Source organism: Pongo pygmaeus, chromosome 6 (genome assembly GCF_028885625.2).
Source record: "Pongo pygmaeus isolate AG05252 chromosome 6, NHGRI_mPonPyg2-v2.0_pri, whole genome shotgun sequence".
Classification (NCBI taxonomy): domain Eukaryota; kingdom Metazoa; phylum Chordata; class Mammalia; order Primates; family Hominidae; genus Pongo; species Pongo pygmaeus.
In genome coordinates this window covers 42,428,638-42,456,382 of record NC_072379.2, presented here as the reverse complement: position 1 = coordinate 42,456,382, position 27,745 = coordinate 42,428,638, and the positions used below count along the sequence as shown (strand labels likewise).

At 50.6% G+C, this 27,745-nt stretch overlaps 1 protein-coding gene across 4 annotated transcripts in view; it reads right to left on the bottom strand.

Moving 5' to 3' along the window:
* Window positions 1-195: 195 nt before the first annotated feature.
* The window catches only part of GCK (glucokinase), a 44,940-nt gene continuing 17,390 nt past the window's right edge, over window positions 196-27,745 (bottom strand). Inside the window, exons 1-10 of one of the 4 annotated variants that reach the window (XM_054494750.1) lie at window positions 14,994-15,203; window positions 9,231-9,393; window positions 8,192-8,346; window positions 6,884-7,003; window positions 5,899-5,994; window positions 5,690-5,789; window positions 3,586-3,769; window positions 2,399-2,554; window positions 1,422-1,655; window positions 196-1,208 (exon numbers count right to left, since the gene is read on the bottom strand). In XM_054494750.1, the coding sequence (XP_054350725.1) occupies window positions 1,064-1,208; window positions 1,422-1,655; window positions 2,399-2,554; window positions 3,586-3,769; window positions 5,690-5,789; window positions 5,899-5,994; window positions 6,884-7,003; window positions 8,192-8,346; window positions 9,231-9,393; window positions 14,994-15,041 (1,401 nt within the window). In that variant the 5' untranslated portion in view covers window positions 15,042-15,203 and the 3' untranslated portion in view covers window positions 196-1,063. Of the gene's footprint in view, window positions 1,209-1,421; window positions 1,656-2,009; window positions 2,063-2,398; window positions 2,555-3,585; window positions 3,770-5,689; window positions 5,790-5,898; window positions 5,995-6,883; window positions 7,004-8,191; window positions 8,347-9,230; window positions 9,394-9,482; window positions 10,709-14,993; window positions 15,204-27,745 lie in introns of those variants that run through there. The other 3 variants (XM_054494749.1, XM_054494751.1, XM_054494752.1) reach the window with 3 other exon arrangements.

The following is a 27,745-nucleotide window of genomic DNA, read 5'->3' as shown; positions in this document are numbered from 1 at the left end:
ATCCCCCATGACACCCCATTCCTGTTCCTACAGCCTGGTCTGTCACTCCTCACACTCCCCTTGGCACAGCTGGCTGGAGGAGCTGTCTGGAGGGCATTGCCGAGATACTGAAGTGTCCTCATGCATGTGACACAGACTCTTTATAGATTGTCCCCACAGTCCTAATGCGCAGAAGTCAAAGAACAGTGGACAGGCCATGTTTAAAACTTTTAACATTTTTAATTAAAAAACCCACGCAGTCTCAGGTTGGGCATGGAGAGGGTGGCATGTCATATGATGAGGTTGTCCCTTGGGGTGTGCTGAATGCTGCTTGGGGTTTCTTCCTGAGCCAGCGCTGTGGGAGCTGAAGATGCAGGGCTGGCCCTTCTCCCCTTTGTGGGCCCCTTGGGGCAGAGGCTTGGGGGCTCTGTCTCTTGCACCTGCTACGAGGGTCCATCCCAGAATCACAAGCCACTCAGGGATGGGGGTATGGGAGAGAAAAGGTCTCTAGGGGTATTCGCAGCTTGGGACACCTCCTCCATGGAGCCCTCTCCCATTGCTCCCTGGGCCTCTTGAGCCTCAGGCAAGAAAATGGCCAGGACTGGGTGATGAGCAGCCCCTGGCTGCCCTTTTGGCCCAGGTCTAGGTCTGGTCAAGCTATTGGAGCTGCCTCCCCACACAGGATGAGTTCCCAGGGAAGTGAGGCCACAGCAGGATCCAGAGGGCACCCCTTCCCAGAGCCTGGGCCCAGGTGAGGCCAACAGCTCTGACAGTGTGGAAATGCAACAAAGTCCTGAGTGAGCAACTCCCTTCTGGGAAGTTGATTCCAGCAAGAAAGGTGGGGGGCTTCCAGAGTCTCTGTTCCTGCTTCTGCCGCACCCCCGTTAGGGCCCTGGGGCTGTCCCACCGAAAAACTGAGGGAAGAGGCCCGCTCGGTTCCCCAGCGCGATGGCAGGCGGCCCGGGTCCTGACAAGGCCAGGCCTCCTGCCCCGCCAGGCTGCGAGCACGTGTGGGGAGCACTTCCCCATGGAGCCTGGGTGCTGTGGGGCTGTGGCATCCTCCCTGCGCTTGCGGCCACTGCTCTCACTGGCCCAGCATGCAGGCCTTCTTACAGGCCACCGCCGAGACCAGGGCTGCGCCCCGGCCACTGCCCTCCTCCGACTCGATGAAGGTGATCTCGCAGCTGGGCGTCAGCCTGCGCACGCTAGCGTGGAACCGCTCCTTGAAGCTGGGCAGAAGAGAAGCAGGGCTGCCGTTCCTCCTCCCACCCCATCCTCCACATTCATTACCGGGCGCCCTGCACGCAGTCGACCCTTCCCCCAAATCTAGGCCAAGGGGGACGAGAAGACTACGAAATCTTGGAGCTTGGGAACCGCAAGGAACCTTGGAGCGCGCGCTTTTTGGGCCCCGCTTTACCAGGGAGAGGGCGGGGCGCGCTCACCTGGGGTGCAGCTTGTACACGGAGCCATCCACGCCCACAGTGATGCGCATTACGTCCTCGCTGCGGCTCTCGCGCATGCGATTGATGACACCCGCCAGCCCCGCCGAGCACATGTGCGCAGCGCGCGTAGACACGCTCTCGCAGGCGCGGCGCACGATGTCACAGTCGGTGGTCGAGGGTCGCAGCCCCAGCGTGCTCAGGATGTTGTAGATCTGCTTGCGGTCGCCCGTGTCGCTGCGGGGCGGGAGGAGGTAGGGCGGTCGCTGAGTGTCGCTCCGACAGTCCATCCCCCTCCAGCGGCGGCCTCTCCTTCTCCAGGGAGGGGCCCCGGCCAGCAGTCCCCCCAGCGGCGGCCTCTTTCCCTCGCTGAGCCGGGGCCCCTCTCTGGAGAAATGGGGGCGATCCTGCTCTCCTCACCCAGCCAAAGCGTTTCCGCCAGGGACCAGCAGTAACCTGGTTAGTACTGCTCCCTCTAACTAAGCCCAGGGTCTCAGCCCTAACGTGGGAGTGTCAACCATGCCTCGCCATGGGGCTGTGAGTGATGTGAGAGGATGGCCACGGCGGGCAGGGAGCACCGAGGGGACTCACGGATGGGGACCACTGCCTGGACGCAGGCTTGCCCCCATCCCTGCTCTTGGCATCCCCGTCCGGACCCCGCCTCCTCCCCTTGGGCCCGCCCCCTCCTCTCCGTCTCGGGCCCCGCCCCTCCCTTTGCATCCCAGTCCTGTCCCAGCCTCCTGCCCTTGGACCCATCCCTGCCCCGCCCTCGCCTCAAGCGCCCGGCCTCGGGCCCCCCCCACTCCCACGCCCCCCGTGCCCCGCCCCGGGCCCCGCCCAAGCCCGGAATCCCGCCCCAGGCCCTAGTTTCCCATCCCTGCGCCCGGGGCCTGGGACTCAGCGTCGTCCTGAGACCAAGTCTGCAGTGCCCGGGCGTCCCCAGCCCCTGCCCTTTGCACCCGCCCTCCTCCTCCGCACACCTCTCCACCTGCGACACGAAGCGCGTCTCGAAGGCTCCGCGTGTGCGCAGCTGCTCGGAGGCCTCCCCGTGGAAGAGCAGGTTTTCGTCCACTAGTCTGAGCAGCACGAGCCGCACCAGCTCGCCCATGTACTTGCCACCTATGAGCTTCTCATACCTGGACATAGGGCAGCTCCATTACATCAGCAGGCACGAAGGAGGGCCCCTCATGCAGGTGGAAGCCGGGAGCCGGCCCCACTGCTCCCCATTGAGGTCACGAGGCGGCCACGTGGGGCACCGTGATCCCCACTCCCCCATCTGGTTCACGTCTTTCCCTCGTTAATGAGCCAGAGCTTTAGAAATGTCAGGGATTAGGAACGTGCACGTTCAAGTCAATCACGGGAGCAACTTTGGCCTGCCCCTGGGCCCACTGCAGTAAAGGGAAAGACAGATAGTTCAAAGACCCCATCCAGTCCCTCCGAAACCTTCCTTGCAGGGGGCCCTGCGCCGAGCACAGGACCTACAGCTTCAGTCCTCCTTTAGCTGCATCCAGAGCTGCTGTTCATTGGCCAGTTATGGTTGGGGAAACTAAGACTTGGAGGGTTAGTGCCCAGTCGGAGGCACGCACCATGTTGCTGGCACTTTCTTGCTTAATCTATGAACTTCCGTATTTAATTTAAATAAATCGAATACTACTGACCTATAATAATAGAGGCCTGCGAGTGGCAGAGAGGACGCTAATAAAGTAATTAGCATAGGCCTGGCGCAGTAGTTGGTAATCAAGTGATAGCCATGATTAATGATGAGCTCTCTGTGGGTTGGTTTCCAAGCTGTGACTGTCAACCCGCAGCATTCCACAAAAGACTAATATTCTTTCTGTGAATGTGGCCAAATACATACTTTGGGGAATGTTGGGTTAAACCCAGAAACCTTGCTGGGGGCGTCTCAGAGCCTCCTCTGCATGCACGATCACCTGTCAGAAGGAAAGAGGTCTGGGCTTATCAAATCACAACTGGGACTAACCCTTCATCTCTCACAGGGGCAGGTCATGACTGAGCAGAAGGGATGGAGCTTACGAACGGATTGTTAGTTTGCTTTTCCCCAGAGTTGTTTAAAAACAAGCCCATTATCTGCAATGGCCCGGCTCCCATCTGCCGCTGCACCAGAGCAGCCCAGGGCCTGGGTTGTGGGGGAGGGGGGCATCCTTACAGCTGCTGACCGGGGTTTGCAGAGCTCTCGTCCACCAGGCGGTCATACTCCAGCAGGAACTCGTCCAGCTCGCCAGAGTCCCCGAAGGCGCCCCACTCAGTGTTGACGCACATGCGGCCCTCGTCCCCCTCCACCAGCTCCACATTCTCCATCTCCTCCATGTAGCAGGCATTGCAGCCCGTACCTGGGGTGGAGGTCGGGGGGACTGTCAGCGAGAGCTGCACTGCCACGGAGTAGGGCCTGGTTCCTGCCCACAGGAGTCCCTCTCCCGCTCCCCCATGCCTGTCTCTGCTTTGCCTGGAACAATGGAAAGGCGGCTCTCCCTGGGGCTGGAAGACCTGGGTTGCTTCAGTGGCCAGGGACAGCTTTCTGGGCTGTCCTCTTTCCTAACAGGCAACAGTAACACCTTCCCTGCCTGTTACCTAGGTGGTTGGGAGGACTGAGAGAAACAGTGTGTATCAAAGAAATGGTTGTGGGACGTTATCATTTTATTTTGTCTATGTACCACCCTTGTTTTCTGGCACTGCCCATGCACATGTTTGAGCTTCTCTGTCATTTTGTCATGTTTGGATGGCAACCCAAAGTGAGTAAGGCATGGTGTGGGCCCTTGGGAGCAGCCCAGAGGCCCCTGTAGACAATTCTGGATATGGAATTTTGTAATTTGCTGGCCCCTGTGCAGAGTGACAACATGGAGTCTTTTGTTCACAAGTTATTAAGAGTTTCAAACTGCTGACAGCAGAGCCTCAAGCTAGCATGACTGTTGGGCTGCACACCCCCAAAGCTGTCAGGGACAGCAACTCAAATGCTGGTCAGTCGAGCTGCCACATAGGAATCAGGGCTCAGTGATGCCTAGCCTTCCTGTTTTTATTTATTTATTTATTTTTTTGGAGACAGAGTCTCACTCACTCCATCGCCCAGGCTGGAGTGCGGTGGCGTGATCTTGGTTCACTGCAACCTCTGCCTCCAGGGTTCAAGCAATTCTCCTGCCTCAGTCTTCTGAGTACCTGGGATTACAGGCACGCACCATCACACCCAGCTAATTTTTGTATTTTTAGTAGAGACGGGGTTACACCTTGTTGGCCAGCTAGTCTTCAACTCCTGACCTCAAGTGACCCGCCTGCTTTAGCCTCCCAAAGTGTTGGGATTACTGGCGTGAGCCACCTTGCCTGGCTGCCTTCTAGTTTTTTATGAACAAACAGAAATCCAGACTTTGATGTGAATTCTCCTAATTTTCAGATCTTGGTAATTGTTATAAACATGTTTTTAAACACTGAGCAGAGTCAAGAGTGGATGTGGTGCAGATGTGAGCCATGGGTCACTCCTTGCCACCTCTGCCCCAGGAGGGGTTATGCCTGGGCCCAGCAGCTGCTTGGTGGGAATTCATGTGGAAGTGTCTTGGGGAGTCCCAGGCAGTTCCGGAGGAGAGGGTGGAAAGGGCTGGGGGGATCACAGCCAGGGATGGCCCGGGCTCACGTTTAGATGCTGAATTTAAAGACAACGTTCCTTCTGAAAGGTGAAAATGGAAGTAAGAGAAGTATAGAACCACACGGCTGTGCGCACAGCAGATAACTGATCTGATTGGATTGCTCCTCAGTGAAGGCTCATTATAATGACCTCTGGAACTTCTGAGAAAGATCTGAGTTGGTGTGGAAGACCCCTCTGCTGGGAGGGGTGGACTGCTGCTCCCTTTCCTGGTACCTGCCTTCACTTTGGGTGGGGGCAGGGGCAGGGGCAGGTCCGTGGAAAGACCATTCAGGTAGAGATGGCACCACTTTTGCTTATCCTCTTCCACTTGGACCAATCTGTCCAGTTGGTCAATTTACCAGATAAAGTGTTTTAATTATAATCCTGATGGGCGAGGTGGATATGCAGCTGGCATACCATCTGATGCAGGAATGTGGCATCACGGCATTGAAATGCTTCCTACTGTACACGGTGCTTCCTTCTTGATACCCCAAGACCACCCAGGCTGTAGTGCCAGGCTCTGCTCTGACATCACCGGTTGTTAAGTACTTTGGTCCTCACCCCACAGGGCCCCGTGAAGCCTGTTGTACACAGGGAGCCTTGGCAGTCTGGAAGGGGCAGGGGTGCAAGGAGCCCTTACCCACAATCATGCCGACCTCGCACTGATGGTCTTCATAGTAGCAGGAGATCATCGTGGCCACCGTGTCATTCACCATTGCCACCACATCCATTTCAAAGTCCTGCCAAGAAGCACAGAGGCTGCAGTGCTGGGAGCCAAGGAGAAAGGCAGGCAGTGCTGGGGTGGTGGCCCAGGGCAGCCTCCCCCGGCAGGCACAGGTGCCCCTTTACCCCTCTCCGTTTGATGGCGTCTCGCAGAAGCCCCACGACATTGTTCCCTTCTGCTCCTGAGGCCTTGAAGCCCTTGGTCCAGTTGAGAAGGATGCCCTGTGGGGAGAGGGAGGCCTGGTGGCTGCTGACATGCTGGAGGCAGGGTGCTAGGGCCTGTCACTACCTCCTGCCCAGGGCCATAAAAGTATGCACCCTACTTTACAGCTGAGGAAACAGGCTGAGAGCAGCCCCATAGCTTTGAGAGGTGTTGGGAACGATTCTCCTTGAATATCTCATATTTCTGCAGGGCTGAGTCCCAGCCAATTTAAGAATGTTGTACTGCACAGCTCTGAGACATCATCCCAGAGTCAAGGCAGGGCTTGCGGGGAGCAGCTCTGTGTAAAATCAGGATTTCCCTCCTGCAAGGCACCCCGCTGCATGCGCAGGTGCCACCTGGCCGTCTCTGTCTCTGTAGGGACTGGGGCTTGGAAAACCACATGAGATGTTGCTCTGGCTGCTGCTTCTGCTGTGAGTGAGGATGTGGCCTTCTCCCTGACCCGAAGGTCTCGTGTTTTATGTGTGTGCATATATAACCGTGTGTGTGTGTGCACGCACAGATGTAACTGGCAGGCCACCTTGCTAGCTTGCAGGAAGGGTAGAATCTCAGTTCCTTCACATTTCTGACTCAGCTAGAGGCAGTGTGACATGACCGTGGCCTGCAGGTGACCCAGAGCCCGGCTGCCTGAGTTTGAGCCCCACCCTACTGCCAGCTGCTCTTTCCATTGGAGTGAGGAGATCACAGCTGGTGCCTCACAAGGCGCAGAGCCAGAATTAGCTAATGTGATGCTTCTTTTCCACAACATTAGAGGTGGCAGGTGACATGGCCACAATTTGAATCCAGATCTCCCTTCTGAGCACACGGTATGGGGGCTACATTTGAAGGCAGAGTTCCCCTGGGGCGCCTGTGCCGCCTGTCATCTGCCTTCTGCCCCTCCACCTGGCCCACCTTATCGATGTCTTCGTGCCTCACAGGAAAGGAGAAGGTGAAGCCCAGGGGCAGCTTCTTGTGCTTCATCTGATGCTTGTCCAGGAAGTCGGAGATGCACTCGGAGATGTAGTCGAAGAGCTGGAAGATGCACGCCATGGTGACCATCTGGCATGGGGGAGTGCACTGGCCGGCAGCCCTCCCCACAGCCTCATGCCAAGCTATTCCTCAGGGATACTGCACCACCTGGCCACTGAACGCCAGGCCTGTCCGCAGTTTCCCTCTCCTCTTCTGCTGCTGCTTGTTGGGCTCAGGCCCTAAGCCTCCCCTATGCCAGAGACCTGCTGACAGTGGCCCCCGGGACAGGGCAACACAGGGCAGGCTGGTCCCTGGCCCGGCTGTGCTCTGTCAGCCTAGCCCTCCCAGCTGAACCTTGTGAGGTCCAGCCTCAGGCCTGGCCAGCTATTCCTGAGGCTCCAGATGGAGGCACATCCTTGATTTCTGTCTCCAGCACCCGGAGTCTCCTTTTCTACTTCCAGCGGCCCTGGCCACCCATCCTTACTGAAGACCAGCCCTGACTCCCCTCACACGGGCCTCTCCATGGAAGTGGATACTGCCGAATGCTCTGCTGACTGACCAGGCTCCTCACTGGCTGCTGGGGCCAGGGAGGTCCCCACACCATCCCACTGCCTTGATTCACACCCAGCCCACAGACAGACTAGCAAGCTACAGGGGTGTGAGGACGGGTAGCCACGGGCAGCCTCCTGCCTTGGAGCCCTGCCCCTCCAGGAACTGGCCTTGGCCACGTGCTTGGCTGCAGCCAGGCCTCTGGCCTTGCCCAACTCCCCCTAGGCCTCATTCTGCTTCTATGTTTCCCGCACCCCAGTCCTCCCCATGGTCAGAGGTCCTTGCTGCCTGGGTAGACATTGTGATTGCTGTCATCCCACTTTCTCTGCATGCTGGTGGAGGGCGAGGGGTGGCCCTTGGAGAGGGGGACAGTGCACTGGCTGCCGGGTCACATTTCTGTTCTTACACATTGGTTTTTCCTCTGGTAAACCGGATAAGGTGTGACTGGCTGGGGTTCCTTTTGCCACTAACCCTTCCTCAGCCGGTTCCCCTCTCAATGCTGGCCAGATGGTGACTGTGGGACTTGGGGACATGTTGGCCAGTCCTGTTCACCCAGGCCTCCAACTGCCTCTGAGGCTGGGTGGTCCTCCAGCCCCCGCTCTCCCCACCCGTGATAGACAGGTGGCACCTCCTGTCAGGACTAGCTGGGCCCTGAGATCCTGCATGGCCTTGGCCCCCTGCCCCAGCCCCTGCCCCGCTCACCATCTCAGCAGTGCCGGTCATGGCGTCCTCGGGGATGGAGTACATCTGGTGTTTGGTCTTCACGCTCCACTGCCCCTCCTCACCTTCTCCCACCTTCACCAGCATCACCCTGAAGTTAGTGCCACCCAGGTCCAGGGAGAGGAAGTCCCCGACTTCTAAAGGCATGGAGAGAAGTGTGTCAGCCTCAGGGGCACCCACAGGCTGGCCTTGGGCTGGGTGGGCCCCAGGTGACTGAGCCCGGATATTACAGAGAGGAGAGGGAAGGCACAAGGGGACCAAGGGAGCTGGACAAGGGGCCACCAGACACCTGGGGACACCAGTGTCAACTGTGGAGGGGGTCAAAGGTCAGCCGGGGAACAGTCAATGGGAAACTCCTGCCCTGGACAGTCACCGAGAGCCCAGGGACCAACTGAGGACCTAGTGCAATGGCCCAGCTACAGAACTGGGCTGGGAGAGTTCTCTAAGTGCCCATGGGGAGCAGTGAGGTTTTTTTTTTTTTTTTTTTTTTTTTTTTTGAGATGGAGTCTCACTCTGTCACCCAGGCTGGAGTGCAGTGGCGTGATTTTGGTTCACTGCAACCTCGGCCTCCCGGGTTCAAGCAATTCTCATGCCTCAGCCTCCCGAGTAGCTGGGACTACAGGCATGTGCCACCATGCCTGGATAATTTTTGTACTTTTAGTAGAGACGGGGTTTCACCATGTTGGGCAGGCTGGTCTCAAACTCCTGGCCTCAAGAGATCCGCCTGCCTTGGCCTCCCAAAGTGTTGAAATTACAGGGGTAAGCCACTGCACCCAGCTAGGAGTGAGATTTAAAACGCCAATTTCCTGAGGTTTGCCAGCTCCAGGATGAGCCCGAGTGCCCCAGGGCCAGACCAGAGGAGCCAAGGGTGAGAACTGGCCCCACAAGTCGAGGACTTCATTGCTCCCCAGGAGATTCTGTCTCAGGCTGGCTGTGAGTCTGGGAGTGCCTGGGGTGCTTCTCCCAGCTAGGGCTGAGCCCACAGCTGCTTCTTGATGAGGAGCTGGTTCCCATGTGGTACCTGAGCCTTCTGGGGTGGAGCGCACGTAGGTGGGCAACATCTTCACACTGGCCTCTTCATGGGTCTCCAGCCTCAGGCCACGGTCCATCTCCTTCTGCATCCGTCTCATCACCTTCTTCAGGTCTTCCTCCTGCAGCTGGAACTCTGCCAGGATCTGCTCTACCTGCACAGGGAGGGGATGGGAGCAGTTGGGCTGGGGAGGGGGGTAGGCTGGGGACCTCAGGGTGGGGCTGTCACCAGGCATCTACACACCGAGGGCCTCACGGGGCATCTCCCCCACACGCTATGGGCCTCCTTCTGTCCTCTGACCCCGGGGTCAGGATGATCCATCATCTCAAACTTTACTACAGGTAAAACCAGCTGGAAAGTCAGAAGAGCAGAGTCTGGTACCAGCCACTCAACAAATGCAGCCCACAGCTTGTTGGAGGGGTGAGCAGCAGAGGGCAGAGTAGCTTCTGTCCCTGACGATATCCCTGTGGCACAGCGTCCTGTAGCACCCTGCTTCGTCCCTCAGGTCAGAGCCAGGGAAAGGAGGGGCTAACTGGGAGATCTGGCGAGGTGGGTCTTGAGCCACCTGTCTGGAGGGTGCCAGGCAGCTGGCATTGCTGTCAGAGAGACCCAGTCCTCCTACTTGGGATTTACACCAGAAAATAAATGGGCCCATCTGCACAGGTGTGCTAAGGGCCAGCGAGGAGTGAGCGTGAGCGTCTAGAAGGAGGTGTCTGCTGACTGAAGCCATCTGTGGCAATGGGCACACTGGGCCACAGAATGAAGAGGGTCCCTATGCACTGACGTGAGAGAAGCCTGGGCACACGAAGCTCAGATCTGATACTGCCACTCCCGTGAGCATGGACGGCCCATCGTGTGGCCGCTCGCTCTTCACATGGCAGTGTGAGGACAGGCCGCGAGTGCAGATGTGACTCTGCCTATGCATCCCCAGCAAGCTGGCATGTGGACAGCTATGTGTCTGTCCACTGGGCACCCTAGTGCTATTCATGGAGAAAAGGCCATGTTAATGTGCTGGTTATCTCTGGGCAGTGGTGAGAAAAATAATCATAAGAATATTTTCATCTTGAATCAAAAAGAAAAAGGAAAGATGCTCTGATAAAAGCCGTGGATCCATTCCACAAAAACTCACACACTTTTGCCCGCAGTCTTACGCATAAGCTCAGAGGGTTGGAGATGCTCTGAATTCCAGCCAGGAAGCAACATGGCCATTTTCCTCTTCTTCCTCAGTTTTTAGAACTCAGATTTTGTTGGTGTGGGGAGCACATTGCGCCACGATTAGCCTAAGTTGGGCACAGCAATTCTGTACTCCTCTTACTGATGATCGGTCTAGAGTTGGGCGTTTCACCCAGTTCTGGCCAATGACAGGTGAAGGGAAGCCTGATTTTAGCAGGGGGAGGAGCTTCAGTGTCCCCCTAAATTTGTAAACACAGCTGTGTAAGGATGTGATGGCCAGCGCTGTGATAGCCACCCTGCAATCATGAAGAAACAAGGCCAGAGGTTAAAGCTGTTAGCATACTGCGGATGTAGGGAAGAGAGAGTAATGCCAGATCCACCCTCCACGTGCAGCTTATGGGAGCAGACGCCAACCACTTATGCCACAGTGAGTCCGGTGTTTGGCTTCCTGCAGCCCAAAGCATTCCTAATAGATACAGATCTTTAGTTAAGAACCATGTCTCTTAATGAGGCCCCACATGTAAAATTTAAACTCAGGCAAGGTCAGAAAGGGATGGGGCTGATAAAGTCTGTGACAAAAGACACAGAATCAAACACCCATGTTGGCTGAGCAGGCACTGTTCTGAGGCTGTGAGCATGGGTGGGAGTGCACGCCCTCCCCGACCCCTAACCCTCCAATCCAACTGCCCCTGCGGAGCACACCCCTGGAGATGTCCTCAGGGCTCTGTGGAACAATCCAGGCTGTCCTCAATGCCCCACAGCTACAACCTTTGCCTCCTCTGTCTTTCTTTCCTACACCCACCAATGTAGAGGATGCCAGGAACTAACTGTGAAGGCATCTGCCATTTGCTGAATTCCTCCATATGCCAGGCCCTGCATTAGGTGCCTCACATAGCAGCCTCACACACTATGCTCTGTCACCACAGCACCAGGGAGGAGGTGCCAGCAGCACCCATCTTGCAGATGACGAAAGGCTTACAGAAGTCATTTGTGCAGGCACGGGCAACCAGCACACCATGGTGAGGCCAGCACCCAAATCCACACACACAGTGGCTACTGGCAGGAAGTCCTAGGACCCAATTATAAAGTACCTGTGGGCTCTCAACAAAAGTGATGCTGCTCTTGCAAAGGTCCAGCCCTCACACCTGCCTGGCACCACCTTTGTGCCTCTCTCCACGTGGCCCATCCTGGTGGCCACGGACCTGGACTCTGGTCCTTTGGCCCCAGGTTCTTCATGGGAGGAGCCAACATTTCAGTCTGAGGTCTTGGCGGAGGACAATGGCAAGGAGCCTATGCCCAGGTGGCTGATCAGGGTGTGGCTGTATTGTCAGACAGTTGGAGCCCTTGAGTGATCCTCTCTTGCAGGGCTGTGGGGAGAATTGGCCCAGCCCTTGGAGAATAAGGAGAGCTAGGTACAAGGTGGCTGTTGTTTCTCTTATCACATGTTGGGAGGCTGGGCCCTGTAGGGTGTCGAGGAGGCTCAAGTCTTCCCCCTCTGTATCAAGGCCTGTGTGTGGCCCTGCCACTGACTGGGTGAAGTCCTGGCTGTACTGCCTTCTAGGCCAGAAAGTTCTCCCGGAGGAATCCCGGCATTGCATGATGTCAAACTGATACCATCTGTTCAGAGGGCAATTTGGAGTTTCTCTAAGTTTAACTTTGATCTGACAGTTTCTCTCCTAAGAATCTGTTCTGCAGCAAGAGGGCTGCAGGCATTTCCAAGATACACAGGCGGGTGTCCTCTTGCTGCAACAGTGAAGACCCCCATATTCACCGTTGGGGACTTTAAATCAATGCCAGGACACTTACCGCAGGGCCTTCTGTGGCCTTTCCCGTGAGGGAGACGTATAGGCTAAGTGAAAACGTGAGATGGGACCTGAGGTAGGACCTGATCCCATTTCTGTAAATAAAGTTGCATCTGGCCTGTGAATCTGATTTGTTCTGTATAATATTCTCAAAAGCTTAAATTTGCTGCCACCACTTAAAATCTATTTAAAATAGAGACACTTTTACACAAAAATCTGGATTTCTGTAAAAGTAGGTCTGTATTCTCTGTGGGCTGCAGGGAAGCAGGGGACATGGGGTGGGGGAGCCTGTCTCCCCACAGTGGCAGAACTGGCCAGGGTCTCCTGGCTCAGGGCTCTCATCTGGGCCCCGCCCTAGCCAGATGCTGCAGGGTCTCTGCATTGTCCACACCGCAGGGCCTATGAGGACCCCTCACACACTTCCCAGTGGGCATGGGTTGGAGGATAGATGCTGTCAGCTTCCGAGGCTGCAGTCACCAGTAGACCTGGGGGTTTACCTCTCATGTGGGGAGCATCCTCCAAAGGTGAGCCTTGTTCTTGGTGGGAGCAAGCCCTTTCCTCAGGGTGCATCTGGGCCTGCAGAAGTTCCCCTCCTGGTGCAACCCCAGAGAAGGAAGCTCTGACCCAGCTTGGTCTCACAAGCCTGGGGGTCACGTTGTGGAGCAGAGGTTGGCCTCACAGACTCCCAGGACAAGCCCAATGGCAGGGACTGAGGCTGATGCACACTTCCTATGTGCCAGACCTGCTCTGGGCACCCCTCCCTATTATTGCTACAGCCACCCTGGGACGTGGGTACTTTTATTATCTCAAGTGAGGAAACTGGACACAGAGGTACAAACCCTTTCCCAAGCCCACAGAACCACAGGCCACAGAGGAGTTTGAACCCAGGCACTGGCTCCAAGCTTTCCTCTCACCCAGCCAGGCTGCAACCTGCTGGACTTCAGGCCCAGCACCGAGCTGTTCCTGGTGCCCAGACCTCAGCTACAAGTGTCTCTCTGGCAAGCCTCATGCTGGGTGTCTGTGCAAGCTTACAGGGCTTTCCTAAGCAGTCTAGGAAATGTGGTGGTACCTGGGGAGCCTGAGAGCCTGGCCCCCCAGGTGTAGCCTCGGAAGAAGAGCACAGACAGAGCCTGTCCCTCCCCCTGGCAGCCTCTGGGAGGCAGCCCCAGCCAGCTTGCAGAGGTTTCTCTTGCTGACCTCACCCAAGAGGTCACAGGACACATAGTCAGGGCCCACAGCCAAACGTACAACTTTTCTTGCCTGAGGACACCCCCACACTCCCTGCAGGGCGTCTGACCCTCATCTCTTCAGCAGATGCTCACTGAATGCCAGGTGCGGCACAGGGCACAGAAGCAGAGTTGACAGTGGGACCAACCCCTCTCAAGGGCGGGGATCTGCAGGAAAGAACCTCAGTCAAGTTGGGGACAGGCTGGGGGGTGAAGGAATGGGGACAGATGAAGCAGGGACGAGGTCGGGCAGCTGCTGCCAGAAGATGGGAGCAGGGGACCTGCACTGAGGCTGGAGCAGAGGCAGGGAGGGAGGAAGTGAGGCTGAGCTGTGAGCAGCAGGAGGTGAGAAGCCTGGAGGCGCCGGGCTGCAGAGCGGGGGCATGTTGGGGCAGGGTGGAAGCAGGGCGTCAGGCTGTCCTAACAATCCCTGTGCAGGGATGGTGGGCGCAGGCTTGGTGAAAGCGGTAAGAGTCTAGACTTATTCTGAAGGGAGGTGGGAGGGGCTGAGGAGAAGAACAGAAGGGCCTGGGAAGAAGAGGTTCCATCTGACCTGGGAGTTGGGTTGTGGGAGTTGGGATCTTGGTCTGGGCATGTTAACACATCTGCCAGCCAAGGGGCGATTTGTTCCAAGTAGCAGTTGGCCACGTGAGGCCCAAGTTCAGAGGAGAGTCTGGCTGGAGAGGTAGATGTGGAGCCATCAGTACAGAGACAGTCGTTAAGGCCACTGGCCTGGACATGGTCACCAGGGTGTACAGGTTGGATAGCAGTGGGAGAGGCGGAGCTGGTCGGGCAGGGCTGCCAGGGGCAGGATGCTGTCCCTTTTATGCAGCGAGCACTGCTTTGTGACCCCACCTCCAGAACACAGTAAAAAAGGCAGGATGCCTTCTAGTGCTGCCTTTGGCAGATGTGGACTGAGGAACTGTCTATTCCAGCACTGGGAGGGGCTGGCTGGTGGAGCTGTGGGTCCCTGAGGACATGGCCAAGGGCCAGGGCAGTCCTTGGGCAGACGCTGCAGGTCTGGGGGCTCCAGAGCCTATCCGAGTGCCAGATGTCCAGCTGTAGCCTGGCCCCTTCCATTCCCGGGCCCTCAGGTGGCTATGTACACAGAAGTGAGTGACTGTGGGCTAGTGCCCACATTCTCCTGAGGGACAGAATCCCCAATCCACCAACCCCTGGAAATGCCATGCAGAGCCCCCAGAGAGCCAGACAGCCCTAGGTAGCCCACCAGCTCCCCCCATAAAAGCCCCAGGCCAGGCCCCGGACACTGGTGTCCTGGGTCACTGTTAGCTCCAGGAATAAGTACCCTAGAACCCCTCAAGAGGCTGGACACTGGGTAGCCACAGTGAGGAGGGGTGGTGGGCGGGGGGCCAGTGGCAGGCACAGCTGCCCTAGCCAGGACCCCCGAGGCCTGTGTGCCTCCTTCCAAGGTGCCCCGAGCCTGCTCGCCTTCCCTGCCCCCAGCCTTGGTTTTGGTAATCTGCAAAACCAAGGGCCCTGCCCTGGGGGCTGCTCTCCCAGTGTAAAGTCCCTAACTTTGGTGTGACCCTTACCAGAGTCAAGGCTGTCTGGACCTGGCTCCTTGTGACATCCATCGCCATCTCTCCGAGGGGCTAAGAGGTAGATGCTTTGGGAGGCAGAGATGCTCCTGCCTGCTGAGGCCTAGCACATGCTGTAGCCTTGGAGCGTAAGGCCCGCCTGTGGCAGCAACGGCTGCTTGGATGGAGAGCTGCCTGAGGCTGGCAGCCCAGGGCTTCTGCACTGAAAGGGCTCAGCCCGGCGGCTGCTCAAATACTCTGCCCCCTGACATGGGGTCAGAGGCAGGGCCAGAAAGGGAGGGTAGGCCCATGTGGGGTAAGAGTTGACAGGGCCATGGGGACAGAGCCATGGGGCAGCCAGCCACACTCTGTGAACACGGGGTAGGGATTGCTGCCCAGCAGGAGGGGGTATGCAGAGCCAGCCTACCCATCTTCCATTCCTCAGCCTTGTGCGGGCAGAAAGTCACCAGGCTGCCTTGGCCACAGAACACTTACTGAAATGCCCTTGGACAGGGAGGGGGTCCTAAGGGGGCCTGGCCTGCGCTGGTGCAGGTCTGGACTTGCTCTTGGAGGCAAGGGGATCCCCAGTGGATTTTCATCTGCAGAGAGGTTCGATTTGCATTTCATACAATCCAGGGGTCTGTATGGAACTTGGGGAAGGGGTGGTGGAGGAAGGTGGCCAACTGATCAAAAACAAACAAAAAACAGGGGTATCATTCTTAATTTTGTGACTGCAAAGTCCAGGCCTCGGGTTTGCTTTGGGTGCCTCCATGGCCATAGACCATGACTCTTGGGCTCTGGCCCAGGCCTCTCCTTGGGCTCACCTGGGAGTGACATCCGCATGCTATGTACTTGCTGGCACCTGCCAAAGTCTGCTAAAATTAGCTGAAGCTGGCAAGTGAGTCGGGGTATGGAGGGTGCCTTGTCAGAATGCCAGGTCTCTCGCCAATGGCCAGAGCGATCACTCCCAAGAAAGCCCTTGATACAATTGATCCCTTTCCCAAAATAGAACAGAGATGGCCTCATCAGACCTCATGTGACAGGCCACTGACCCCCACAGCCCCCAGCTCTGAGCTACTGTTTGCTCATGGGGGCAGAGCTCACGCCCAGGTTTGGAGTGGCACTGGGGCCTTCTGGTTCAGCCAGGCCAAGAAGCAGCTACCCAGCGAGACTTGCCCTTCTTCTGGGCCAAGCACACAGCACAGGGGAGGAGAATCTAAATTCAGTTCTCAAGAAAGGCTGAAGATGTGTACAAAGGCTGAAGCTGAGGCAAGTGGGCCCTCTTTCTTGGTTGACTGAACTGCCAGTGCCTTCTCCAGCCTCTATTTAGAGCAACAGGCATCCCCTAGAGTTCCTTTCTGGGAGCCACCTGCTGATATTCATTGGCATCCATGAGGCCAGAAAGGGGCCCAACACCCCTACTTCCCCACACTGTCTAATTCTCCAGGACCAGATTCTCATGACTCATGCCAGCCCTCCTGGGCACCCACCCTTGTCCTGTCTCAGTGCCTCCTCTTCAGGATAAGGGGTGACACCAACAGGTCTGTATTGCACTGGAGTTGAGAGTCATTGTAGCAGGAACAGTTCCTGCTTTCCAGGAATTTTGGAAGGGCAAGCCTGTCCAGAACCTGTCCAGAGAAGAGGGGCCAAGAAGGGGAGGGCCTCAGAGATGATGGCTCATGGAGGATGCCCAGGATGTGCTTAGAGTCTTCAGTAGCTCAAGGGCTGTCCCGAGGAGGATGGATGAACATTGTTTCTGCTTAGAGCTTTCTAAAAAGACAGAACTGTGCAGCTGTGGGCTAGGATGTCTCAGTAGATAGTGAACTCCCCATTTATGGGGAGAGAAAGACAAGAGCAGAATCAGAAGGGACCTTGCTCTATCTCCCAGTGGTACCCCTATTTCTTAGTTGCTCAGGGTTCTGATTGACAGACATGACTTAATTTTCTTTTTCATTCATCAAAAGAAAATAATATGACAAGTTTGGTGATGGATATTCAAGATGATTAATTCTATCAAAAAATGAGACATAACCCATATATCCAACTTCAGGAGGTTGGTTAAATAAATTATGCTACACTTATATGTAGTCATTAAAAATGGTAAGATTCATCTGCTGCTATTGGCATGGAAAGATGTTCATGACATACTGTTGAAAGGGAATGTGTAGCCGCCCTTGAAGCTGGCCTTCAATTAGCCCTGCTTCTGGTATTCACCCCATGGTATAGTCCCTTCCCATGCAGAATAGGTCTAGCCTGTGTAACTAATATGATAATGCAGAAATGGTGGAGTATGACTTTGGAGCCTAAGCCAGAAAAGACCCTGTGGCTTCTGCCTTGTTCTCTCCTGGACTGTTCCCTCTGGGGGAAGCCAACTGCTATGCTATGAGGATGCCTACAAGAACTCTGGGAAGATCCATTGAGAAGAAGCGAAGCCTCTTGCCAATACACAGCTCCAACTTGCCAGCCATGTGAGTGGACCACTTTGGAAGCAGCTCCTCTGGCCCCAGTCAAGCCTTCAGGTGATGCAGCCCCAGCCAACACCTTGACCTCAGGAGAGACACCAAGCCAGACCACCCAGCTAAGCTGCTTCTGAATTCCTGACCTACAGAAACAGTGTGAGATAAAAAAGGTTTGTTGTTTCAAGCTACTATGGTTTTTTTTAAAAAAATATTTTATGAAATAAAATTTTGTTATTACAGGACAAATAAGTTTAGAAACCATTTTCTATCTTTTAGCATATGGTCCAGATATAGGACAGTGTCATACCACATTCTTGTCATCATAATACATGAAAAGGTGAAGCCAGTAAGTTTTGAGGCCGTTTGTTATACAGCAATAGATGACTAACACAGGGGGAAAACAGGAAACATAGTATGATCCATTTTTGTCATATATATGATATAGATAATATATGTATTGGGAGGAAATATACCAAAATGGTGACAGTAATTATCTTGATGATGGTGGTATGAGTGATTTTAACTTATTTTCCTTTTCGCTTATCTGTATTTCCTACATTTTCTGCAGTAAATGTGTGTTAATGGAGTAATATTTAACAATGAAGTTAAAAAAAGAAAGGTTGAGCCTTAACCGCCATTTTGCACAGAAGAAAGCCTGGAGGCCCAGATTCTAAAGGATAGAGGTTCACAGTTAAATGAGCCAAACTGCTAGACCCCATATGCCATTGGGAAAGATATTGGGAGCCAGGAAGCCAGGGAACCCAAAGTGTCCACCCTTCCACCACTGGCCTGTTCCCTGATACCCTCAGTACCAGCTGGGCACCAAGCGTGGGCACGCTGATGCAACAGGGCCTGGAGGTCAGCATGATGTTGCAAGTGTTTGCTTACAGCAGGGTAGACTTGAGACTGGCTGTGCTCTTGTGCTAAGGGGCAGGCTAAGGGCCTGGTGAGTGGGAGGGTGTTACGCAGTGGCTGATGGCCAGAACATCAGGGAAAGAGGCAAGGGGAGAGGAGCCGAGAGACAGCAGAGCATGCCAGGATCAAATGACCACAACTAGTGTGTGCCCTGTGGCTTCCACATGCCAGGGGATGTGCTAGACCCTTTAGATGGATTGAAACTGGCCTGTGAGTTGAAGGCTGTCATTTTATATGCAGGGAAATTGAAGCCTATGGGAGTTAAGGGATTTACTAGGATGCAACAGCTATGAGCGACTTGGCTAAGATTCACCCATGGGTCACTCTGACTCCAGGATTGTTGACAGTTTGGTCTTCTTGACTAGATGGGGAGGGCTTCAGGGTCAAGCATATGCTGGGGGACAGGAAATATCCTTTGGGGCTTCTTCCACGCTGGAGATGTTCAGAGGCTTCAGCTGAAGCTGGTGGAGGTGGGCACAGTGGTAGACACAGAGGTCAGTTTTGCCCCAGTGTTTGCCTCTGTCAACAGATGGAATGGAGCCTGGGGCTGGGTGTCGGGGATAAAGCCTAAGGCCAGCACTGCTGGAGGAGAAGAGCAGAGCATGAGTAAGGGTGCAGGGAGAGGTCCTGTGCATTGCCTAGGGAGGGGTTAGGAGAATCATCCAAGACCCTGTGCTGAGAGGCAGGATAACACTGGGGTAACACAGAACTTGTAGGATCTTCAGCCTGAGTCTGAAGACTGGCTTTGCCACTCACTGGCTCTAGGGCCTTGGGCAAATTTCTTAATGTTTCTAGGCCTCAGTAAGGGGCAGGCAACAATTCTACTACCTCACAGGACTGTTGAGAGGATTCAATGGGATAATGCAGGTAAGGCTGTTGGCACATACAAGTTGTTCAATAGTTTATAGCTGTTGTTGCTACCAAAGGATATTTTAGCCCTTGGGTCAGAGTTTAAGACATGGGCTGTCCCCAGCTCTTGATTTATGGCAGATCTAATGCCAAACTCCTACCCCAATGCATACTGATTATTTCTGTGTTTTAAGGAGGCAGACTAGGTGGCATAGTCTCTTTGATGCTAGTCCTACAGTAAATCAATGAAGCTTTTTGTCTGAAAAGAGTTACTAGGGAATGATCCTCATGAAGCTGGCAACGTAGGAAACTTCAGGAATTGGTTCCTCTATCTAAACAACCAGTAAGTTAGGAAAGAAAAAAATCCTGTAAGAGTCAACTCTTTCAGAATTCTGGAACCTGATTGGACACTTACAGCAACCATGGGAGTGCTCGATGAAGGGAGAGGCATGCTGATGGCTCATAAGTGAGTGGTGTGGGCAAACCAGCTACCATCCTGCATTCTTCAACATTCCTGTGGCCATGTGGACAGTAATTGTGTTCCTAGAGCAGCTGGCTGGAGCAGGAGTGGGCAGAAAAGACCTTGTCTTCTAGAAATTTGGAGAATCAAATTTCTTTTGTTTATCTGGTGGTTCCCTGAGGGCTCAGAGTAGAGCTTGCCTTTGTTTCTGCCCCTTCAAGCAGCAGCAGCCTTCCAGGTGGCATCTATCAGAAGATTTTTAAACAGGTACATGCTAGGTTTTTTGTTTCTTGGGTTTTAAAAAAATCTATGCATTTAAGGAATGCTCTTCCAGGTCATAGGCTGACTGCAGAGGCACCAGAACAGAAACGTCAATGACCAGACACAACAGAGAATACATACTTTGCAAAATCATTTGGAAAAGTCACTATACAAATGGACAACTGCAGCCCTCAACAAACAACAAAACCAATCTCAAAGGAGGGGGAGAATCTGGCTTCAGAATTACCACATTATACTACTCAAAATGTTAAGTTTTCAACAAAGTATTACAAAGCAAATAAAGAGGAAGATATGGCTCTCTAACAGGACAAAAATAATTTAAAAGAAGCTATCCATAAGGAAGTTTAGACATTGGAATTACTAGTCAAAGACATTGAGTCAACTGTCTTAAATATGCTTAATTAACTAAAGAAAGCCATGGACAAAGAACTACAGGAAATTGGGAGAGCAATCTATGAACAGATGGGGAATGACAATAAAAAGAATTTATTAAAGAGGAACCAAATAGAAATTCTGGATCTGAAAAGTACAATACTGAAATGAAAAAGTCACTGGAGAGGTTAAATGGCCAATTTGAGCAGGCAGAAGAAATAATCAGTGAACTTGAAGAAAAGGCAATTGAAGTTATCCAGTCTGCAGAGCAGAAAAAAAGAAAGAAGAAAAATGAACAGAACCCGAGGGAACAGTAGGATACCATCAAACATACCAACTAAGTATATGGGAGCTCCAGAAGAAGAGAGATGGAAAGGGGAAGAAAAAGATATTTGAGAAATGGTGAAATAATTTCCTAGATTTGGTGAAAGACAAACATACACATCCAAGAAGCTCAACGAAATCCAAGTGGGATAAACTCTAAGAAATCCACACTGAAACACATTATAGTCAAATTGTCAAAAGACAAAGACAGAGAGAGAATCTAAGAAGCAGCAAGAGAGAAATTACACATAGCATACATACCAAGGATTTGCAATAAGTTTAATAGGTGATTTCTCATTAGAAACCAAGGAGGCCAAATGGCAGCTGTAATAATAATTACACTTTAGGCCAGGCATGGTGGCTCATGCCTGTAATCCCAGCACTTTGGAAGGCCAAGGTGGTTGTATCACTTGAGGTCAGGAGTTCGAGACCAGCCTGACCAACATGGTGAAACCCCATCTCTACTAAAAATACAAAAATTAGCCGGGCATGGTGGCGGGCACCTGTAATCCCAGCTAACTCGGGAGGCTGAGGCAGGAGAATTGCTTGAATCTGGGAGGCGGAGGTTGCAGTGAGCAGAGATTGCACCACTGCACTCCAGCCTGAGTGACAGAGGGAGACTCCATCTCAAAATAATAATAATAATAATAACACTTTAATAATAATTGAAGTGCTGAAAGAAAAAAAAACCATTAACTAAGAATCTTATAGGCAGCAAAACTATTCTTCAAGAATAAAAAAGAAATTAGACATTTCAGATAAAGAAAACCAAAGGGAATTAATTACCGGCAGGCCTGCCCTATAAGAAATGCTAAAGGGAAACATTGAGGCTAAAATGAAAAGACACTAAGTAGTAATTCAAAGACATCTGAAGACATAAAAATACACTGTTAAATGTCACTATATAGGTAAATATAACAGCAAATATTAATGTAGTTTTTGTTTGTGATTCTTGTTTTCCTATATGATTTAAAGGCAAATGCAGAAAATAATAATAAGTTTATGTTAGTGAGGATATAATGTGTAAAAGCATAATTTGTAGTAATAACAATATAAAGGAAGAAAGGTGGAGATAAATAGGAGTAGAGTGTTCATATACTATTGGAACTATTATTCAAACTAGCTTCTTATAAGTGTAAGATGTTAATTGCCAGCCTCAAGGCAATCATTAGGAAAATAACTAAAAAATATGAGAAAAGGAAAGTGACACAGGATTTTTTCCTTGATCACTTTGCAAGCCGGGGACCTTGGTGATGCCCCACCCAGGCCTCACTTGGCCATGCTACCTGCTGCGGGAGATGGCCCACCAACCCGTGCTCCCCAGACCAAGTCTGGCTTGTGCACTGGTTCCCGAGTTCTTGTACCGCACCCAAGAAGAATGAGGATACGCTGACAATCAAAGAGGGAGCAAGGCGAGCGTTTCATTGAGTGATGAAAACAGCTTTCAGCAGAGAAGGGATACAGAGGTGGTCCCCCTACCTGAAGTTGGCAAAGTGCCCCCAGTGTGGCTGATTCCAGGGCTTTTATGGGCTCAGAATGGGGGAGGGGCAGGCCATAGGTAGTATTGGAAAAGGCAACATTTGATTGGTTAAAAGGGATTATAGAGGGCAGGCAAACAGGAATGGAAGTTCTCACTCTGGATCATGGGTTTCATCTGGGACCAGCAGTCCGGTCTTTCAGCCTTCAGGCTATTTTTTGGCTTGAAGGTGGGGTTTCATGGGGGACAAGTTTCTATCTGCCAGGCATTTGGCTGCCTCCTGTTGCTAACAAAAGGAGAAAATAATCAAAATGTAACAACACAGACACAAAATCAAGAAGTAAAAAAAAAATCCAGTAATGGAGGAATTGAGAAACTTAAAAATGTATAAGACACACAGAAAAAAAAATAGCTCAGTGGTAGAAGTAAGTCCTTCCTAATCAGTAATTATTTTATATATAAATAGATTAAACTCCAATTAAAAGACAGATATTAGCAGAGTGAATAAAGAGAACATTATCCACCTATATGCTATCTATAAGAGGCTCATTTTAGATATAAAGATAGAAGAATTTGAAAGTAGAAGGATGGAAGAAGATATTCTATGAAAATAACAACCAAAATGAGAGTTGTGGTGGCTGTATTATCAGCCCAAATAGATTTTAAGTAAAAAAAAAAAAAAGTTCTCAAGAGACAAAGAACATTATAGGTTGATAAAAGTTTTGATCCATTAAGAAGATATAAAAATTATAAACAGAACACCAAAATGCATGAAACAAAATTTTGCAAGATTGAAGGGAGAAATAGAGTTCTACAATAGTAGTTGGAGACTTTAGTACACTACTTTGTTTTTCGTTTTTGTTTTTGTTTTTTCTTGAGACAGAGTCTTGCTCTGTTGCCCAGGCTGGAGTGCAATGGTGCGATCTCAGCTCACTGCAACCTCTGCCTCCTGGGTTCAAGTGATTCTCCTGCCTTGGCCTCCCGAGTAGCTGGGATTACAGGCGTGTGCCACCATGTCCAGCAAATTTTTTGTATTTTTAGTAGAGACGGAGTTTCACCATGTTGGCCAGGCTGGTCTCGACTTCCTGACATTGTGATCCACCCTCCTAGGCCTCCCAAAGTGCTGGGATTACAGGTGTGAGACACCGTGCCCGGCCACTACTTTGAATAATAGATTAAACAACTAGACAGAAGATCAATAAGGAAAGAGAGGACTAGAACAATACTCTAAACCAATTAGACCTAACAGACATATACAGAACACTCTGTCCAACAATAGCAGAATGTGTATTTTTCTCAAATGTGCATGGAAATTCTCAAGGATATTTTAGTCACAAAACAAGTCTTAGTAAATGTAAAAAATTTGAAATCATATAAAGTATCTTTTTGGATCACATGAAATAAAACTAGAAGAGAATAACAGAGGGAAAACTGGAAAACTCACAGATATGTAAAATTTAATCAAGACACTTTTAAACGACTCTCAATTGCAGGGAGGGGGAGAGAGAGAACTCAGATTATTAAAATCAGGAATGAAAAAATGAAAGAGTGAACATTATTACTGACTTTATAGAAAAAAAGGATTATGAGAGAATACCATGAACCATTTAGTATTGTTTGTTGGCTTACCCAAGTTAGATAAAATGGAACTTTAACTTAGGTAAACTTGGATAACTTAGATGAAATGGAAAAATTCCACACATGAGCTACTACAACTAACTCAGGAAGAAACAGAAAATCTCATTAGACTAATAACAAGTAAGGAAATGGAATTAGTACTAAAAAACCTACCAACAAAGAAAATCCCAGGACCAGATGTCTACACTGGTAATTCTACCATCCATTTAAAGAAGAATTAACACCAATTCTCTCAAATTCTTCCAAAACATAAAAGAAGAAGTAACGCTTCCTGATTCATTTCATGAGGCCAGCATTGCCTTGATACTGAAGCCAGACAAAGATACTACAGGAAGAAAAACTACAGAGTAATATTTCCTGTGAATATAGATGCAAAATCCTCAACAAAATACCAGCAAATAAAATTCTTCAGTATTAAAAAATTTGTTTTTAGTGATGAGGTCTTACTCTGTTGCTCAGGCTGGAGTGCAGTGGTGCAATCATGGCTCACTGCAGCCTCAGCCTCCTGGGCTCAAACAATCCTCCTGCCTCAGCCTCTTGAGTAGCTAGGACTAAAGGTGCACAACCACCACATCAAGCTAATTTTCTTTTTTTCTTTTCTTTTCCTTCTTTCTTTCTTTTTTTTTTTTTTTTTTTTTTTTTTTTTGAGACGGAGATTTGCTCTTGTTGCCCAGGCTGGAGTGCAATGGCATGATCTTGGCTCGCTGCAACCTCCGTCTCCCAGGTTCAAGTGATTTTCCTGCCTCAGCCTCCTGAGTAGCTGGGATTACAGGCATGTGCCACCACGCCTGGCTAATTCTGTATTTTTAGTAGAGATGGGGTTTTTCTATGTTGGTCAGGCTGGTCTCGAACTCCCAACCTCAGGTGATCTGCCCGCCTTGGCCTCCCAAAGTGCTGGGATTACAGGCATGAGCCACCACGCCCAGCGCTAATTTTCAATTTTTTGTAGAGATGGGATCTTGTTTACTTGCCCAGGCTCTTCTAAAACTCCTGATTTCAGGTGATCCTCCCACACCAGCCTCCTAAAGTGTTGGAATTACAGGCATCAGCCATTGCACTCAGCCTCTTCAGCATATCTTCAGGCTATGGTTATGGATTATACACCATAACCAAGTGAAATTTATCCCAGGAATACAAGAATAGTTCAACATGCAAAAATTAATGTAATGTACTACAATAATGGAATAAAACAAAGAAACTACATGGTCATATTGATTGATGCAGAAAAAGCATCTGACAAAACTCAACACCCTGTCATCATTGAAACAAGAAGAAAATTTCCTCAACATGATAAATGTCATATATGAAAACCCCATAGCTAACGTCATACTCAATGGCAAAAGACTTAAACTTTCTTCCTAAGAGAGGAACAAGACAAGACTACCCACTTTTGCCACTTCTTTTCAACATAGTAATGGAGCAGTTAGGGAAGACATTTCTAACCAAAGCAATTAGGGAAGAAAAATAAATAAAAGGTATCCATACTGGAAAGTGCTATGGAAAGAATGCGTCCTCTCAAAATTCATACATTAAATCTGCTGTGTGATGATATTAAGAGGTGGGGCCTTAGAAGGTGACTAGGTCATGAGGGTAGAGCCCACACAAAAAGAAAAAGAGCCCTTATAAAAAGAATACCAGAGGCCAGGCACGGTGGCTTATGCCTGTAATCCCAGCACTTTGGGAGACCAAGGTGGGCAGATCACGAGGTCAGGAGATCGAGACCATCCTGGCCAACATGGTGAAACCCCGTCTCTACTAAAAATACAAAAATTAGCTGGGCGTGGTGATTGGTACCTGTAATCCCAGCTACTCAGGAGGCTGAGGCAGGAGAATCGTTTGAACCAGGGAGTCAGAGGTTGCAATGAGCCGAGATTGTGCCACTGCACTCCAGTCTGGTGACAGAGTGAGACTCTATCTCAAAAAAACAAACAAACAAAAACAACAAAACAAACAAACAAAAAGGAATCCCAGAGAGCTACCTTAACTTTTCCACCATGTGAGGACACAGCTAGAAGGTGCCATGTATGAACCAGAAAGCAGGCCTTCATCAGACAGTGAATTAGCTGGTGCCTTGATCTTGGACTTCTCAGCCTCCAATTTATGGCATTTTGTTACAGCAGCCCAAATGGACTAAGACAGAAAGAAGGAAATAAAACTATCTTTATTTCAGATGACATGATCTTATGTAGATAACTATAAATAATCCACCAAAATATTTGAGCTAATATTTGAGATCAAATTGAGCTAATAAGCTAATTCAGCAAAGTTGCAGCACACAAATATCAACACACAAAAATCAGGGTTTTTTTTATACACTAGCAACAAATAACCCAAACAGGAAATTAAGAAACAATTATGTGAAATTAGGAAACACTTCACACAGTCATTTAGGAATCCAGGCTTCTACTTTATGGCTCCGCCCACCCCCTAAAGCCTCATCATTATCTGCAGCTAGCCCATGGAAAGGTGAGAAAGAACATGAAGAAGCCACCCTCTTCTTAGGAGCCTACACCTGGAAATGGAAATAGTATATGTTGCTCCACTGAAATTGCATGGAGACATCACACTGCAAGGGAGGCTGAGAACTACAGAATAGCTGGCCAGCTGTTGCTGGCATTATCATCACTGTGGACAAAGAGGACATGGGTTTGGGTCTAGAGCTAGCAACCTCTGCTATGTTCACTGGATTCCTAAATGACTGTGGGGAGGAGAACCTCCCAGCTGATGAAGAACTGCATTTGACTATTATATGGGCAAGAAATACAATTCTACTATGTAACTCTATTTCATGTTTTGCTGTATTGGTTACTGCAGTGAAGTGTTCCCTAGTAACTACTCAGAATGATGGTATCAATGACCAAAAATATGTTGGAAGGGGATACTGGATCACTCATTATTCATTGTTTCTTGAGAACCTAATTTGTGCTTAGTCAGAAGCTAGAAAAGTGATTAGTTTTTAGTTTCCAAGGATCTTTCCATCTAGCAGAAGAGACAAATGAACAGCTTAATACAACCAGATACCAGCAAAGCTACAGCGTCTTTGGGGACATAAAGAGACTGACAGGTTTCATTTTGTTTTGTTTTCTGAAGGCAACAGAGCAGGATTTCTTTGATGCACTAGGGGGAACTGGCCAAGAAGGGAAGGACATTTCAGATAGAGAAACCAGCAGGACAGTGTCAGGGGTGTTTAGAGAAACACAAATATTTGAGTGGCTCAGACTTAAGGCACACCAAGGGAACACCTAGCAAATGAGGCGAGGCAGACGAGAAATAAACAACAGAGAGGAAACCAAAATATTCTGTCTGCTCAGAAAGAGAAAAGTGCTGCTGTAAATGGCATTTGGGCCAAAGGGGAAATCTGCATTGCATTACAGACCATTTATAAATGAATAACCATGAATGTACAAAATATTAAAAGTATGGCTAATAGCCAAAGCTGTCTCAGAGGAACATTTACGCCCATAAAGGCACTTACTATAAAGTAAATGGGGGCTGGGCATGGTGGCTCACGCCTGTAATCCCAGTACTTTGGGAAGCTGAGGCGGGAGGATCACTTGAACCAAGGAGTTTGAAACCAGCCTGGGCAACATAGTGAGACCCCGTCTCTACAAAAATAAATAAATACATAAATAAAATATTAGCCAGCTGTGGTGGTGTGTGCCTGAGGTCCCAGTTACTCAGGAGGCTGAGGTGGGAGAATTGCTTGAGCCCAGGAGGTCAAGGCTGCAGTGAGCCATGATTGCACCACTGCACTTCAGCCTGGGCTGTCGAGTGAGACCCTGTCTCAAAAAAATAAACACAATAAAAAAATGGGAAATCAATGAGCAAGATTTGGTAATCTGATCAAATATAACAGAGAAGACACTAATAAACAACTATAGGAAATGGGTGATTTTCAAAATATAATATAATATAAATTATCAAAATTGACTTATGAGGACAGAAAAACCTGCACAGATGGATAACAATATAAGAAAAGTTAACAGATGTG